Raw genomic sequence first — 17,700 nt, forward strand, 5'->3', positions numbered from 1 at the left:
AAGAGTTACAGAGGTAGGTAGAGCCAGTGAGAGAGAGAGAGAGAGAGAGAGCGAGCTTCCATCTGCTGGTCCTCTCCCCAAATGACCACAATGGCCAGAGCTGAGCTGATCTGAAGCTAGGAGCCAGGAGCTTCTTCCAGGTCTCCCATGTGGGTGCAGGGGCCCAAGGACTTGGCCTATCTTCTACTGCTTTCCCAAGTCTTAGCAGAGAGCTGGATTGGAAGTGAGCATATGGGATGCCGGCGCTGCAGGCTGGGGCTTTAATCTGCTATGCCACAGTGCCAGCCCTGCCAGTAGGATCTTTGGTTCTGTCCTGGGAGCCCTTCTGCCCCAGGATAGTTCTGTGTATTCAGCTTTTGGCAGAGTTGACAGAGGCTGGCTTCTGTTTGCCCAGTCTCTGGGCTTTTCATATTGAAACCTGATGTGATTTGGGGTGGACCTCATTGGGTCTCTGATGGCAGAACACTGTGTGAAGCAGCTATTAGTTGGCCTGCCACCTATCTGTACATTGCTTCTGCTGCCTAGCTGGTTCCTCTTTCTCCTGGTCCCTGTTAAAGTAGACCACAGAGGCAGCCTTTAGGATGTCAGCCAGAGGGATTCTCAGTCCCATCGTTAGTCTTTGGTGGCGTGAACTAGAAGTCTGTAGTCACAGGCATATATTGACAGGAGAGTGTGTTTGTGTGTGTGTTGTGTGTGTGTATGTGAGAGAGAGAGAGAGAGAGAGAGAAAATAATGACCCTGAGGAAAGCTGTTTCCTTTTAGATAAGATTAAAACATGATGATCAGCTTGCCTACATTTGTCTATAAATTTTGATGCAATTAATAAAACTTTTTATCTTTTACATTTTTCAACTTATTTTTAAATAATTATGCTTAAATTACCCAAGAAATTAAAACATTAGATAACTATTGTTATTACCTTAAGTCATGATCCAGTCAAAGAACAACTCTAGAAGCTGAATGGGACTTTTTAGGGAGCAATAAGCATTGTATAATACCTTTTATGTATGTTATTATTTTTGGTCAATATTATACCTTTAAAATTATAAATATCTAACACAGGTGTAAGTTGTTTGACCAGTAAGCTGTAAGCTCAGTACAGACATGTCAATGACTTAAAAACATTTAGTTTTTTTTTAACCAATAAATATAAAACAACATATCTATCAGAGACTTATTTAAGTCACTTAAACCAAAAAGATATTTTGGGTTGATTTTTTTTTAATCTATAAGCCAATTAAAATAGAGCTCTTAATAATTTGGTTTTATGTAGACATCTAACCTGTACACACATAGCACATGTAAAACATACATACAGGATAGAACAATAAAGCAATTTTAGTTTTAAATCTTTAACTGCTTTTAATATTAGCATCAGTCTATTAGAATTACTTTTTGTTTTTAGTAACCTGAATTAATTATACCTTTTTAGTTGGAACCTGTAGTCTACTATTAAACTTTAGCTTTATCTGTTTACTGAGCTATTTCAAGTCATGGGAAAAAGTCCTTAGGAACCTTTAAACACAGAACCTACAATATTTTAACTTTTATGAGTAGTTTGTTTTTTTATTAATCTGATTGTGTTTTCAGAGAAGAATACAAAACTGTGGATGACAGAAGACTTTAAATAACCATGGCTGAAATTATAACACTCATTGATCCACAAGAATAGGTACTTGTTTACTCCATACAGTAGTTTAGAAAACACCTGGAGGACTTTTTATAAACAGTTGTCCTTTTTAGGCCTCAGGGCCTTTTTAAAATTAAGGTAACTATCATGACTGATGATAATACAAGATTATTAGACTTTCATAACTTTGGACATTTGTATCAGTAACATCTTAGATTATCATAGCTTAAAGGTTAGCACCACTTTATATCTTGACAGTACCTTTAATATAATCCTAATAGCCTAATTAGTTGGTGTCTCTACAAAATGAGAGGCATCCTAGACATTTTCAAGGGCCCAGCTGAGATACCAAGGTCCAAAGAATTTAGAACTTTGATTTTTAGGAGGCCTGATTTTTAGGAGGGCTTAAAATATCCAGTTAAAATAAGACTTGACAGAGTGAAATAATGTTTTATTTAGTCAGGGTGATTTAACCAGTTATACATCAGATTTATTTATAGTTATAAATGAAGTGATTACTCAAATACTTTAACATAAGTAAATGTCCATTAACAACCTTAACTTTTTAAAAACTCAGCTCTTTTCGAACAGAATCAGAAAAGAGCTTCTAGGACCTGACTAAAAAATTGACAGAGAGTAACCAATTAAGAAGAAAATTATTAAAAGGAGATATTACAGTTGTTTTCAAAAATGGATTTTAAAATCTTAAGATCTGCTTTTAGGTATTTGTTAGCATACTGATATACATAGATTTTTTTTTAAGATTTATGTATTTACTTGAAAGAGTTACACAGAGAGAGGAGAGGCAGAGAGAGAGAGAGGTCTTCCATCGCTGGTTCACTCCTCCATTTGCTGCAACTGCTGGAGCTGTGCCAATCCGAAGCCAGGAGCCAGGAGCTTCTTCCCAGTCTCCCACATGGGTGCAGGGGCCCACAGACTTGGGCCGTCTTCTACTGTTTCCCAGGCCACAGCAGAGAGGTAGATTGGAAGTGGAGCAGCTGGGGCTCGAAATGGCACACATATGGGATGCTGGCATTGTAGGCGGTGGCTTTACTTGCTACACCATAGCACTGGGCCCCGAGATACATAGATTTTAAAACCTCATTCATTTAACAGATTATACTTTAACTTTAATTTAATTTTAAAAAATTTCTTGTTTTTAAATTTTATTTAAGTTATACAAGTTTTATGTATTTCATATATGCAGATTTAGGAATATAGTGACACTTCTCCCTGCCCCACCCTCCCTTCCACCCATGCTAAGCCCTTCCTCCTCCTTCTCACATTCCTACTCTTAATTTTTACAAAGATCTATTTTCAGTTTACTTAATGATCATATAGTTAACCCTACTCTAAGCAAAAGATTTCAACAAATAGTATGGAGAGAAAAAAAAACAACACTTTTGGTCAGTGGAAGAGACAAGGGCTGTAAACAATCAGAATCTCAAAATGTCTGTTGCACTCCAATACATTACATTTCAACCTTGGATCAGGGAAAACATGCTATCTGTCTTTCTGAGACTGACTTATTTCACTAATTATGATGGTTTCCAGTTGTGTTCATCTTGTTGCAAAAGACAGGATCATTTTTTTTATTTTTTACAGCTGAGTAGTACTCTATAGTGTATATATACCATACTTTCCTTTATCCAGTCAACGGTTGATGGACATCTGGGTTGATTCCATAACTTAGCTATTGTGAATTGTGCAGCAGTGAACATGGGAGTACAGATAACTCTTTCATATGCTGATTTCTTTTGGTTTGGGTAAATTCCCAGGAGTAGGATGGCTGGGTCATATGCTAGGTCTATATTCAGATTTCTGAGGCATCTCCATACTGTTTTCCATGGTGGCTGCGCCAGTTTCCATTCCTACCAGCAGTGGGCCAGGGTACCTTTTTCCCCACATTCTTGCCAGCATTTGTCACTTGTCTGAGAGTCACTTTAACTGGAATGAGGTAAAACCTCACAGTGGTTTAATTTTAAAGAACTCTGTAAATAATCTTTTAATAATCATAGTTAATTTTATCACACACAGAAATATTTATTTTTCTCAAATCTTTTGTGACTTGCTCACACCTTTTGTAACTTAAACTCAGATATTTTTACATTTTGAAAGAACCTTTACAAAATCTGTAAATTAAGATAACATTTTGAAAATAAAATATCATGTCATAACCTTACATTTTAGAAACTTTTGAGTACCACTGCCCTGGGCTGAGAGAGTTAGCCCTTTTCCTGCCCCCTCCCAGCAGATGGAAAAAAAAAAAAACCTGTCTCTCCCTCTCTCTCCCTCCCTCTCTCTCTCTCTCTCTCTCTTTTTGTACTGACTTGTACAGTTTTTGTCTCATTTTTGGGATGCTATTATGGCTGTTTACATTTATTTCTTAACAATCCCCCCTTTTTTGACTCCAAACTCCAGAGTTGGCCTCTGATACCCCCAGAAACTTAGCCTATACTCCCAGGACCCTCAAAATCTTGGTTTTGCTGTTTCCAGAATCTTGGCCTCTGCCTCCTGGGACCCTCAGACTCTTTGCCTAGTACCTAAAGCCCTTGAAGCCTCATATTTGGCAGTTCCTCAAGCTGCAGTGGTTCTCTGGGGCCCCCAAAGTCTCAGTCTCTGAAACTGTGGTTTCTGTCTGCTGGGCCCTCATTTCCTCAGCCCCTCTGCCATTTCAGCCTTGGGCCCCGAGACTCCTATAGTCTCCACTTTGTCTCCTGGGTCATCAGTACCTTAGATTTTGCCATCCTAGCTTTTTGTCCCTAGAACCCTCGACCCTTCAGCTATTAGCTCCTAGGTCACCACTATTTTAGCCTTTTCCCCTCTAGCTTCTCTCTCTGGTATCCTGGAACCTCCACCTCTTCCATACTGTTCAAAGACTTGAGCCATCTTCTACTGCTTTCTCAGACTCATCAGCAGGGAGCTGGATCAGAAGTGGAGCAGCCAGGACTTGAACTGGTGCCCATGTAGGATGCCGACATCACAGATGCCGCCTTACCCACCATGCCACAACACCAGCCCTGAGTCACTCTTTTTCTAAGAATTCTGGTTTTGTCTCAGCAGTCTGCCCAGCACCTGGTACCCCCTCTGACCTTATGAGAGCACTTGACAATTCTGGGAGGTGATCAAGCTCCCATTCAGCCTCTTAGGTCCATTGCTTTTTGGTGCTTTACTTGCTAACTCCTGGTTCTTACCATTTCCAGTGGGCGGTGCTCCCCCCCACCCCCCGCCTTTGTGGCTGGTTTCCCATGCCTCCCAGGCTCCTGGGATGTGCTCCTCAGCACACCTGGAGAGGCTAGTCACCCACAGAGCAGGTAGTCCCGTGGCGCCTTGGTGAGGTAGCCCCTTCAGGACACTCCCAGGGGTCACAGCCTGGAGATACAGGAGGCTAAAATTGCTATTTCCACATCACGGGTGAGCCCCATATAAGTAGCAGGAGTTGTGGACAGACGAGACACCAAGGCCAGGAAGCAATATTTTATTATGCTGACATATTATGCCGACTCAGTTGGATTCATATCCAAAAGTCTGAGCCCTGAACGAAGAGAGTTATTTTCTTATATATGCTTTTAGCTTCTTTATCTCCCTTATATGGCTGCATGCATACATTTGTTTGGATATTCTAATGATATGTGATGGCTAAAGGAACTGATACAATACTGCACATGTGTACATAGTTACTGGTTTTTTTCGCACACGTAGTGAGCTGTACTCTGTTTAGCAAGCAGAAGTTGAAGCATTCATAGGCAAGCAGATAATGACTACATTCCATTTCTTTTTCTCTTTCTGACCTTGGGGAGGCCTCTACCACACTGAGGCTGAAAAACTCTGTTTTTAAAAAGGAGTGCCTTGGGCTGACATAGTGACACAGTTAAGCTGCTGCTGCAATATGGGCATTCCATATCAGAGTGTTTTTTTGAGTCTGAGTCTAGCCCCCTGCTGATGTGCCTGGACGGAGATGGAGTTCCTCCTGGCTCTTGGCTTCTCTCTGGCCCAGTCCTGACTGTCACAGCCATTTTGGGAGTGAACCAGTGGATGGAGGATCTCTCTTGCTTTGTCTCCCTCCCCCACCCTCTGTGACTCTGCCTTTCACATAAATAAAATAAATCTTAAAAAAAAAAATAGGTTGGGGCTGGCGCTGTGGCGCAGTGGGTTAATGCCCTGCCTGAAACACCGGCATCCCATATGGGCGCCGGTTCAAGACCGGCTGCTCCTCTTCTGATCCAGCTCTCTGCTATGGCCTGGGAAAGCAGTAGAAGATGGCCCTAGTCCTTGGGCCCCTGCACCCACGTGGGAGACCCGGAGGAAGCTCCTGGCTCCTGCTTCGGATCGGCGATGCTCCGGCTGTTGCAGCCAATTGGGGAGTGAACCATTGGATGGAAGACCTCTCTCTGTTCTGCTCTCTCTGTGTAACTCTGACTTTCAAATAAATAAATAAATCTTAAAAAAAAATAGGAATACCTCAAATACCTTTTGTTACACAAAGTTTCTTCTTAAAAAAAAAAAAGCTGTTGATTTGAAAGGCAGAGTTAGAGAGACGGGGAGAGAGAGAGAGAGAGGGAGAGAGAGAGAGAGAGAGATCTTCCATCCATTGGTTCGCTCCTCAAATGGCTGCAAGGACCAGGGCTAGGACAGCCAAAGCCAGGAGTCAGGAGTTTCTTCTGGGTCTCCCATGTGGGTGCAGACGTTCAAGTACTTGGGCTGTCTTCTGCTGCTTTCCTAAGCCATTAGCAGGGAACTGGATTGGAAGTGGAGCAGTCAGGATTTGAACCAGCACCCACATGAGATGCCAGTGCTGCAGCTGGAGGCTTAACCTATTATGCCACAGCACTGGCCCCCAGGTACCACTTTAAAAGCAGCCAACCAGTGTGCCCTCTGCACCCCTGCCATGTTAAAATAGATTTACTCTGGAACTGGTGCTATGACACAGCAGGTTAAAAGCCCTGCTTAGGGCTTTTTAGTCTGCAGTGCCAGCATTCCATATGGGTGCTGGTTCGAGTCCTGGCTGCTCCACTTCCAATTCAGCTCTCTGCTATGGCCTGGGAAAGCAGCAGAAGATGGCCCAAGTGCTTGGGTCCCTGCACCCACATGGGAGACCCAGAAGAAGCTCCTGGCTCCTGGCTCCTGCCTTCCAATCAGCCCAGCTCTGGCCATTGTGGCCATTTGGGGGAATGAACCAGGGGATGGAAGACCCCTCTCTCTCTCTCTCTCTTTCTCTCTCTCTCTCTCTCTGCCTTTCAAATAAATAAATAAATCTTTAAAAAAATACATTCACTCCTTTCCTGTTTCCCCCAAATAATACCTCACTACAGTATGAGTTCCAAGTCCAGAATCTTGTCATCTAAATCAGCTCCAGTTGTGGAGGAGGCTCCTACGTGTAGTTCCTGAAGAACTCATACAAGTTCTTTGAGTACAGTTCCTCCCAGTCTGAAGATCTGTGACAATAGATATAGGTTATGGGTCTGGTACCGTGGTTCACTTGGCTAATCCTCCGCCTGCAGCGTTGGCATCCATATGGGCACCAGGTTCTAGTACTGGTTGGCTCCTCTTCCAATCCAGCGCTCTGCTGTGGCCCGGGAGGGCAGTGGAGGATGGCCCAAGTGCTTGGGCCCCTGTACCTGCATGGGAGGCCAGGAAGAAGCTCCTGGCTCCTGGCTTCGGATCGGCGCAGCGCCGGCCGTAGTGGCCATTTGGGGAGTGAATCAATGGAAGGAAGACCTTTCTGTCTCTCTCTCACTGTCTAAACTCTATCTGTCAAATAAATAATAATTTAAAAAAAGATACAGGTTATACCCTCCCTCATCTTAGCTCATTTCCTGTTGCTAAAACAGAATACCCGAGATTGGATAGTTTATAAGGAAAAGAGATTTATTTTGATTCTTGCCTCTGGAGGCTGGAAAGTCCTAGGGTAAGTGACTTCAGCTGGTGAGCATCATGTGCTGCTTCAACTCAACGGTGGAAAAATAGGGGATGCAGACAAGCACCAAAGAGGTAAATGAGGCCTTGTTGTTATAAAGCCTTGCTTTAGAACAACCCACTCTCAACTGAATAATCCAGTCTACAGGAGAGAACTCAGAAGAGGACATTAATCCATTCGTTGGGGCTCCCATTTACCTCCCACTAGGCCTTACCTCTCAGCACTCTTAAAATGGGAATCAAAGATCAGCATGTGTTTTGGCAGGAACAAACCACATCCAAACCATTGCATGCCCATCTCACCAGATACATATGAAAACAATTGGTTTTTGTATATTAACTTTGTATCTCGCAACCTTGCTAAATCACTTATTAATTTCAGATTTTTTTATGCAGAAATTTTATGGAGTTCATGACTTGGCATATGACATATACAAATCAAACTGTCCCAAAGTAGTTCTGCACAATTGACGATTTTTTTATTTTTTACATTTTGATAAATTTGTAATATGTAGAAAACAAATTTCATGAATTTCAGAGATATGATTCCAAAAATATGATACTTTCCTCCCTTCATCCCTCCCTCCTCCTTTCTTTTTATTTTGTAATAACATAATTTCAGTTTACTTTATAATCACAGGCTTACTGCTCCTTTAAATAAAGAGTTATACAAGTACAAAATGGGAAAACCATTGTTCCTCAGGAGTATAGGCCAGGATTATAAGCAATAGTCAAAATTTTTTGGCCAATTCTTTTGCATTTGTACATAGATAATCATTTCATCTACAGACAAATACAGTTTCTTTTTTTCTTTCCAAAATTTCTATACCTTTTTTTTCTTTTATTTAAAAAAATTTTGTTATCCTTTTGCATTAGCTAGGACTTCCAGTATGATGTTAAAAGGAGTGGTAATGTGTCTGGTCTTAGCAGGAGAGCTTCTAGTTTCTCACATGCTGTTAGCTGTAAGTTTCTTTCTTTCTTTCTCTCTCTCTCTCTCTCTCTCTGTCTGTCTCTCTCTCTTTCTCTTTCTCTCTTTCTCTCTTTCTTGTAGAAGCTCCTTATCTGGTACATGAAAGGCATCTCTGTTTCTGATTTGCTGAGTTTTTTTAAATGATAAATGGGTGTTTGGATTTTGTAAAGTCTTTTTTCTTCATCTATTGATGTTATGGTTATGACTTTTTTCTTCTGTAGCTCAATGATTTGTTAGATCATATTGGGTGATTTGATTGATTATATTAGGTAGTTCCCACCAATTATTCATTTATTTATTTGAAAGGCAGAGAGAGGTAAGAAAGACAGTGTTAGTTCTTCCATCCTCAGATCAGAGAGATGGGGGAGAGAGGAGAGAGGAGGAAGGAGAGAGAGAGAGAGAGAGAGAGAGAGAGAGAGAGAATGTGTGTGTGTGTGTGTGTGTGTGTGTGTGTAAGTTGGTTCTTCCATTCACCGATTCACTCCCTAAATGCCTGCAACATCCATGTTTGGGCCAGGCTAATGCTGTGAGCCAGAACTCAGTCTGAGTCTCCAACATGGGTGGCAGGGACCCAAGTACTTGAGCTATGACCTGATGACTCCCAGGGTGCATATTAGCAGGAAACTGGAATTGGAAGCAGAACCAGGACTTAAACCCAGGCAGTCCTGAACAGGGTGTGGGCATCTCAAGCTGTGTTTTAACCAGTGCACCAAATGCCTGCCCCTATTAGTTGACATTTAATGTGTTGAGCCAGCTTTCCACACCTGGGATTATACACCACACCCAGTTCTTTTTCTACATTGTTATGTATGAATTACTAGTATTTTGTTGAGGGTATGTTCTTTAGAAATATTGATGTATAGTTTTCTTTTCCTGTAAAACCAGTCTTGATATTAGGGTGTTTCAGAGGATTCTTTCCATTCAGCAGATCTTCGTAATTCTTTCTGGGCAGCTCTTACCTCATTGATTCTCTGTCCTAAAACTAGCCATTTCTATTTCTTCTGCCTTTCAGTTTCATGTTTCCTCAGCTTGGCATTCACTAAACACTACTTTTATTTCCCTTCTTGTACCACAGTATGGATACTCTCTCTAAGGCAGTGAGCTGGAACAATCATAGGGCTTACCTTGTTTGGTGCCCATTTCTCAGGGATCACTGTTCTTTATTGTCTGATGTCTAGTTGCATGAAAATTTCTGTTTTGTCTGTTCTTTTTTGTTTGTTTTGTTTTGGTTGTTGCAGATTGGAGTACTTCAGTGAATTATTTTGAAGCCTTTCACTTGTAAATATTTTAATATGATCCATGAAAATATAAAGATTTTTAGCAATGATACTTAACTCATATGGTTGTTACCAGGTTTAAATGAACTAATAATATATAAAAACTTATGGGCTGGCACTGTGTTGTAGTGGGTAAAGCTGCTGCCTACAGTGCCAGAATCCCATATGGGCACTGGTTCAAGACTCAGCTGCTCCACTTTCAACCCAGCTCTCTTCTAATGTGCCTGGGAAAACACCAGAAAATGGCTCAATCCAGCTCTCTGCTGTGGCCTGGGAAAGCAGTGGAGGATAGCCCAAGTCCTTGGGCCCCTGCACACACATGGGAGACTCAGAAGAAGCTCCTGGCTCCTGGCTTTGGCCTGACCCAGCTCCAGCCACTATGGCCATTTAGGGAGGGAACCAGTGAAAGGAAGACCTCTTTCTCTCTCTCTGCCTCTGCCTCCCTCTCTGTAATTCTGGCTTTCAAATAAATAAATAAATAAATAAAAAAATTTTAAAAGTTTATGACAGTGTTCACATTAGTGTTATAAAAGTATGTTAACTCTTTTTATTCTACTGTCACTACTACATATTCTACTACTGTGCATGCAAGAACACCTCTTCTCCTTCTCTAGGTAACATTGGTATTTCTAGACAAAGGTAAGGTGACTTAATGTGGTCTTAGCTACTCAGTGAATGTTCATTTACCTCTGAAATAATTGTGTTTCTCGTTGGGGAAACCCTGTAAGAAAGTGGCATAGGCAAAGAGTTTATGGAAAAGACCCCAGAGGCACAAGTGATCAAAGCCAAAATTGACAAATGGGATTATATCAAGTTGAGAAGCTTCTGAACTGCAAAAGAAACACTCAGCAAAGTGAAGAGACAACCAACAGAATGGGAGAAATTATTTTCAAACTATGCAACTGATAAAGGAATTAATAACCATATTATAGGGCCGGCACTGCGCCTCACTAGGCTAATCCTCTGCCTGCAGTGCCGGCACCCCGGGTTCTAGTCCTGGTTGGGGTGCTGGTTCTGTCCTGGTTGCTCCTCTTCCAGTCCAGCTCTCTGCTGTGGCCCGGAAAGGCAGTGGAGGATGGCCAAGTGGGGGATCAGGAGGAAGCACCTGGCTCCTGGCTTTGGATCAGCACAGCGTGCCGGCCATGGCAGCCAGTTGGAGGGGTCAACCAATGGAAGGAAGACCTTTTTCTCTGTCTCTCTAACTCTAACTCTGCCTGTTAAAAAAAAATAACCAGTTTATAAAGAGATCAAGGAACTCAACAATAGCAAAGGAAACAACCCAATTAAGAAATGGGCAAAGGACTTAAATAGGCATTTTTCAGAAGAGGAAATCCAAATGGCCAATAGACACATGAAAAAATGCTCAGGATCACTAGCCATCAGGGAAATGCAGATCAAAACCACAATGAGGTTCCACTTTATCTCCATTAGAATGGCTTCTATACAGAAATCAACAAACAACAAATGCTGGCAAGGATGTGAGGGAAAAAGGTACCCTAATCCACTGTTGGTGGGAATGTAAACTGGTACAGCCACTGTGGCAGAAAGTATGGAGATAACTCAAAAATCTAAAAATAGATCTACAATATGACCCAGCCATATCACTCCTGGGAATTTATCCAAGGGAAATGCAATCAGCATATGAAAGAGTTATCTGCAACCCCATGTTTATTGAAGCTCAATTCACAATAACTAAGATATGAATCCACCCAAATGTCTGTCGACTGAAGACTGGATAAAGAAATTATGGGATATATACAACATGGAATATTACACAGTGGTAAAAAAAATGAAATCCTATTGTTTGCAACAAAATGGATGATACTGGAAACTATTATGCTTAGTGAAATAAGCCAGTCCTGAAAGGACAAATACCATATGTTCTCCCTGATCTGTGATAACTAATAGAGCACCTAAAAAGTAATCTATAGAAGTGATATTGACGCTTTGAGATGCAATGACTTTGAACAGCTCTTGTCTCCACTGTTGGGGAGCAGTATTTTTTTCTCATACTATTTGTTAAACTCTTTATTTAGTATAGAGTTAATCATATGTGTATAAAGTTAACTGAAAATAGCTCTTAGTAAAAAATAAGAATGGGAATAGGAGAAGTAGGAGGAAGAGAAATGGGAGTGTGGGTGGGAGGGTGGGTACAATGGAAAGAATCACCATGTTCCTAAAGTTGTACTTATATACTTATGTGTCGCTCCCCCTCTTTGCGGAGGAACGACACTAAACCCTGCGCTGTTCTTTAGTCTGCTCGGCCCTTCCCGGGTTTGCTGCTGGTCCTTCCTGGGTTGGCTGCTGACCCCTCCACCTCTGTGGAGGGGCGGCTCCCCCTGCCACTTTCCCCGCTTCCGTGGAGGAGTGGCACACCGCCGGCCGGCTCTCTCGGGGGCTGCTCAGGTGTTCCTTCAGATGTTCCTGGTGCATGTTGTCTCTCTCCTCCTTTATAGTCCTCTTCCACCAATCCCAACTCTGCTACCCACACGCCGAGCATGCTGCTCTCCTCCAATCAGGAGCAGGATCAGCTCCTGTAGGTTATTGGTCGAACTGGAGGCAGCTGTGTAGAAGTTGTTTGGTCTCTCAGAGCCATATTGTGGGAGAGCAGATGCATAGAATAAGTCTTAATTCCAGTAACTTAGTCTAGTCTCAGTTGCTCCCCACACTTATGTACATAAATACAAGGTTTTTAGAAAAGAAAAATAAAAGGTTTCTGGGAAAATTTTTTTAAAAAATTATGTTCCTGTCCAACCTGGTCATTATCCTGCTGTGAAAAGTGCTGCAAGAGTCTTGGCCAGTGGAGTCATGGTCTCTTCCCTAGCTCAGCAGTGGCTGAGTAGTTTTCTCTGCTTTACTGGCCCCACTTTGGCTCATGCTGGCCTTGTGTGGTCTAGATATAATATTCTATATATTTTTTAAGATTTTATTTATTTATTTGAGGGGTAGAGTTACAGACAGAGAAAGGGAGAGACAGAAAGATCTTCTATCCACTAGTTCACTCCCCAAATAGCTGCAACAAAGCTGAGCCAGTCTGAAGCCAGGAGCCAGGAGCTTCTTCTGGGTCTCCTACGTGGGTGCAGGGGCCCAAGGACTTGGGCCATCTTCCATTGTTTTCCCAGGACATAACAGAGAGCTGGATCGGAAGTGGAGTAGCTGTGTCTCGAACCGTTCCAAATGGGATGCCAGCACTGTGGGTGGCAGCTTTACCTGCAAGGCCACAATGCTGGACCCTAGATATCATATTCATTAAGCCCTGGAACAGGGCAATAAAACTCATATCCCTCAGCTACCAAATTTCTTTGCCTTCCATGGGGCAAACCCCAGACCCCCAGAAAGTTTGCTAGTAGAACCCTTAGCTTCCTTCTTCCAATGATTGTACAGAAAATTCAAGATGCCTTTATGCCACGTGGGTGCCAGAGGGGTCTGGATAACTAACTTCATGTCCTCTTCCCTTCTAATATTTTTTTAAGGTTTATTTGAAAGATAGAACTACAGAGAGAGATCTTCCATCCACTTGTTCACTCCACAAATGGCATCAGTGGCTGGAGCTGAGCTGATCAGAAGCCGGGAGACAGGAGCTTCTTCTGGGTCTCCATAGGGGTGCAGGGACCCAAGCACTTGGGCATCTTCCATTGCTTTCCCAGGCCACAGTAGAGAGCTGGATCAGAAGTGGATTAGCCAGGACTTGAATTGATGCCCATATGAAATGCTGGCACTGAGGGTGCTCCCATCTTCATGTTAAGGGACATCCATCATGGCAGTCTTCTGCCATAACACGATCTAAAAAATGGGTAAAGACCCTTGTTTTTACCTTTTTCTTAAACCTGTCTAGCATATCTTTTCCATTCTGGAATTTTTTCCTAGAGGGGAGAGGTTAGGAAATACAGGTATTACTGCTGTTCCTTTTTCTCTATTCTCTAGACCTTTTAGCAATTCACTAGGAACCTGGCAGGGAAGGGTTTCCATTTATTCTGTCATTTTCATTAGGGCAAAACTTCAGATGTGATAATGGGAAAGAGTAACCTCTTCTGCTGATAAGGGAATACAAGTTAGGAGATATTTTGAAAAAATGGTGTCTTTGTTAGGTTAAAGGGAAAAAGGAATATTTTGGGGTAAAGAAGAGTGTGCCAATGTACATAGGAGTCAGGATAGGTTTCTCTGAGGAGATAACATCTGAAGAGTTTCTAGGTTTTTTTCTAGCATATATAATTCAATTCTAGGATCAGGATTGCTTGTGAATAGAGGCAAAAGGCAGGCTCATTTATGCCTACTTCTTTCTGTCTTGCAGTTAGTACATTTTGTTTTTCTTTTCTTTCTTTCCTATTTGCCCAATTTCTGCCTTAGTCTCTGTATACACTTAATGTTGCTTATTAATATATAGTCCTAAATGTAGAGGTCAAAGAAAACCCAAGACTGTTTTTCTCCAAGCAACTTCAAGTACCATAACCATCTGGGACATTTATTAAAATTGCCCCCTTTGGGTCCCACACCCTTGTTATAATATTAGCAGTTTCACTTGAAATCTAATACTGTTGAGTTAATTCTATTACTTTAAGGCAAACAACTTGTCATAGTTATCTCTTTAGCCACACGGAAGTATAAAATCTCAGTAAAAAAAAAAATCTCAGTAAATGATAAATTGATTTACATGGAAGCTGGGATAGGAATATTTTCAAGCTGTTTCAAGTTTTGCTCTTTGGGGGTGGCATAAAAAATGGCACAGAAATGAAATGTGAAATTTCATCCTTCCATAAGAGCAGTAGAAGAATGGGCAAAAGCTGTCAGAATCAAATGTTTCAGAACAAGAAATTATACAAGGGCTTGAAAAAGTTGGAGATTCCTTATTTATAAAACATGGCTGGTTATCAGTAAGAACAATGAGATTTGTGGCATTTTAACTTACTCCAGCACTGTTCCCTGTTCCACATTTCAGCCCATTTTGAAATGTACCAGTTCCTGGTACTAGAGGAACAGAATGGGCCTCATTCTTAAAAAACTTTAATTATTTGCTTCACTCCATTTGGTGGCATCCTGGAAGACGGATTCAAAATCCTTGACTGCATTTCTCTTAATTCAGAACTGGCCCATTGCTGAGGCCTCTGAGAGCATGGAGAATGATAGTCACCCAAAACATTTATAGAAAAATGCTTTAGTCTCTGCTACCTGAGTAAATAGACAACAGTTAGGGTAACCATTAGACTAATAGGTTGGGAATGAGATGTCCATAAGGGCTTTTGAAAAATGTCAGCATTTTCCTGGAAATGTAAATGGCCATGTGTCTGGCTGATTTTGAGGCTCATTAAAAGTGAAGGTTAAGGCAAAGTTATATGACCATCTGACTGAATATTGAAGGTGTGCCCCAAACCTGCTCAGAGCCCTTCTGCCAAGTCAGGAAGATTTTTTTGGTTCCTGTCATTTAAGGAAGTTATCAGCCAACCACTAAGCTAAAAGAATAGACTTCAGTGGCCATATGCAACAAAGAATACAGAACTTACATAATCAGTTTTGAATAGACTCCAAACAACTACCACAACAAGTAGCAACAACAGCAAACTCTGGCCACTGGAGAGAATATGATTTCCAGAGTTGCAACTTCATAGTAGTTAAAATGTCCAATTTTCAACATAAAGTTACGAGGCATGGAATGAAACAAGAAAACAGCCAACAATAAAAATTGTCCCTGAGGAACTTTTAATCAGCTATTTAAATTATACCCTCAAACAGCTAAAGGAAACCACCTCTAAAGAAATACCAAATTATGGAGGCCGGTACTGTGGCGCAGTGGGTTAACGCCCTGGCCTGAAGCGCTGGCATCCCGTATGGGCGCCAGTTTGAGACCTGGCTGCTCCACTTCTGATCCAGCTCTCTGCTGTGGCCTGGGAAAGCAGTAGAAGATGGCCCAAGTCCTTGGGCCCCTGCACCTGTGTAGGGGACCCGGAAGAAGCTCTTGGCTCCTGGCTTCGGATCAGCGCAGCTCTGGCCATTGCGGCAATCGGAGTGAACCATCAGATGGAAGACACACACATTCTCTCTCTCTCTCTCCCTCCCTCCCTCCCTCTGTGTAACTCTTTCAAATAAATAAATAAATCTTTAAAAAAAAGAAATAACAAATTTTGAAAATGATTTCTCACCACATTGAGGATACCAATAAAGAGAAATTATAAAGCTGAACCAGATAAATTTTCTGGAATTGAAAAGTATATTAACTGAACTGAAAAATTCACTCATGGGGCCTAGCAGGAAATTAGAGCAAGAAGAAAGAAAGCAGCAAATTTGAAGATAGGACAATTGGCTTTATTCATTCTGAGGAGCAAAATAATAATATTAAGAAAAGTGAACAATACCTGAGACCTGTTGTATACCATCAGATTTATCAGCATATATATAATGGAAATATTAGAAGAGGAGAGATGGGGAAAGAACAATATTTGAAGAAATAATAATTTAAACCCCCAATTTGATGAAAAATTCATAGCCGCACATCTAAAAAACTCAGAAATTTCAAATAGGATCAAAACCAAAGAGAGGAGCCGGTGCTGTGGCGTAGTGAGTAAAGCCGCCGCCTGCAGTGCCAGCATCCCACATGGGTGCCGGTTTGAATCCTGGCTGCTCTACTTCTGATCCAGCTCTCTGCTATGGCCTGGGAAAGCAGTAGAAGGTAGCCCAAGGACTTGGGCCCCTTCACCTGTGTGGGAAGACCTGGAGGAAGCTCCTAGCTCCTGGCTTCAGACTGGTACAACTCTAGCAATTGTGGCCAGTGCGGGAGTGAACCAGCGGATGGAAGACTCTCTCTCTCTCTCTCTCTCTCTCTCTGTGTAACTCTTTCTTTTCTTTTCTTTCTTTCTTTTTTTTTTTTTTTTTTTGACAGGCAGAGTGGACATGAGAGAAAGACAGAGAGAAAGGTCTTCCTTTGCCGTTGGTTCACCCTCCAATGGCCACCGCGGCCGGCGCACCACACTGATCCGATGGCAGGAGCCAGGTACTTATCCTGGTCTCCCATGGGGTGCAGGGCCCAAGTACTTGGGCCATCTTCCACTGCACTCCCTGGCCACAGCAGAGAGCTGGCCTGGAAGAGGGGCAACTGGGACAGAATCTGGCGCCCCGACCGGGACTAGAACCCGGTGTGCCAGTGCCGCAAGGCGGAGGATTAGCCTAGCAAGCCACGGTGCTGGCAACTCTGACTTTCAAATAAATAAATCAATTTTAACAAAAAAAAAACCAAACCCAAAGATATCCACACCTAGACACATCATAATGAAATCACTGAAAGCCAAATAACAGAGAATGTTTAAAGCAGCAAGATAAAAGCATCTCATCACATACCAGGGGTCCTCCATGATATCATGCACTGACATAGTCACACTGCTGAAAGGAAAAACCTCAACTGCAATGTCCATGTCTGGCAAAATTCTTCAAAAAATGAAGAAGAAATAAACCTAAACTGTGAATTTGTTGCAAGTGGACCTGCCTACAACATCATCTAAGGGGAGTACTTCCGGTTGAAGTAAGGGTGTACCCAAAACCATGGTCACAAATAAAGAATAGGGCTAAAGTTAACTACAAAGATTGGTCTAGCACTGGGTCATGCTGGGCCCCAGAGAAAGGAGGCTGTCCAGTAATCATCTGCTTCAGGACAAGAAGAATGAAACCATACTCTTCTCTTTCTCCACTTCTCAGGAGCCCTTCACCCTTTTCACATTCAATATGGAGTTTTTTTTTTTTTTTAAAGGCAGAGTTACAGAGAGGCAGAGGCACAGAGAGAGTGAGCGAGAGAGAGAGGAGGGAGGGAAGGAGGGAGGGAGGTCTTCCATCCACTGGTTCACCCCCTAAGTGGCCTGGGAAAAACAGTTGAAAGAGGGCCCAAGTGTTTGGGACACTGTCACTCATGGGAGACCCCGATAAAG

The 17,700-nt window shown here is 42.2% G+C and overlaps 1 protein-coding gene across 4 annotated transcripts in view; it reads left to right on the forward strand.

The window, feature by feature from the left end:
• TPST1 (tyrosylprotein sulfotransferase 1) overlaps positions 1-17,700 on the forward strand; it is a 153,118-nt gene that overhangs the window by 72,559 nt on the left and 62,859 nt on the right. The window contains exon 3 of one of the 4 annotated variants that reach the window (XM_089321525.1): positions 15,521-15,888. The exons of the other annotated variants lie outside the window; for them this stretch is intronic. Coding sequence (XP_089177651.1) covers positions 15,521-15,524 — 4 coding nt within the window. The 3' untranslated portion in view covers positions 15,525-15,888. Of the gene's footprint in view, positions 1-15,520; positions 15,889-17,700 lie in introns of those variants that run through there. 4 annotated transcript variants of the gene reach the window in all.

The sequence above is a fragment of the Oryctolagus cuniculus genome, chromosome 19 (assembly GCF_051225735.1).
Source record: "Oryctolagus cuniculus isolate XC-2025 breed Fujian yellow rabbit chromosome 19, ASM5122573v1, whole genome shotgun sequence".
Lineage (NCBI taxonomy): Eukaryota > Metazoa > Chordata > Mammalia > Lagomorpha > Leporidae > Oryctolagus > Oryctolagus cuniculus.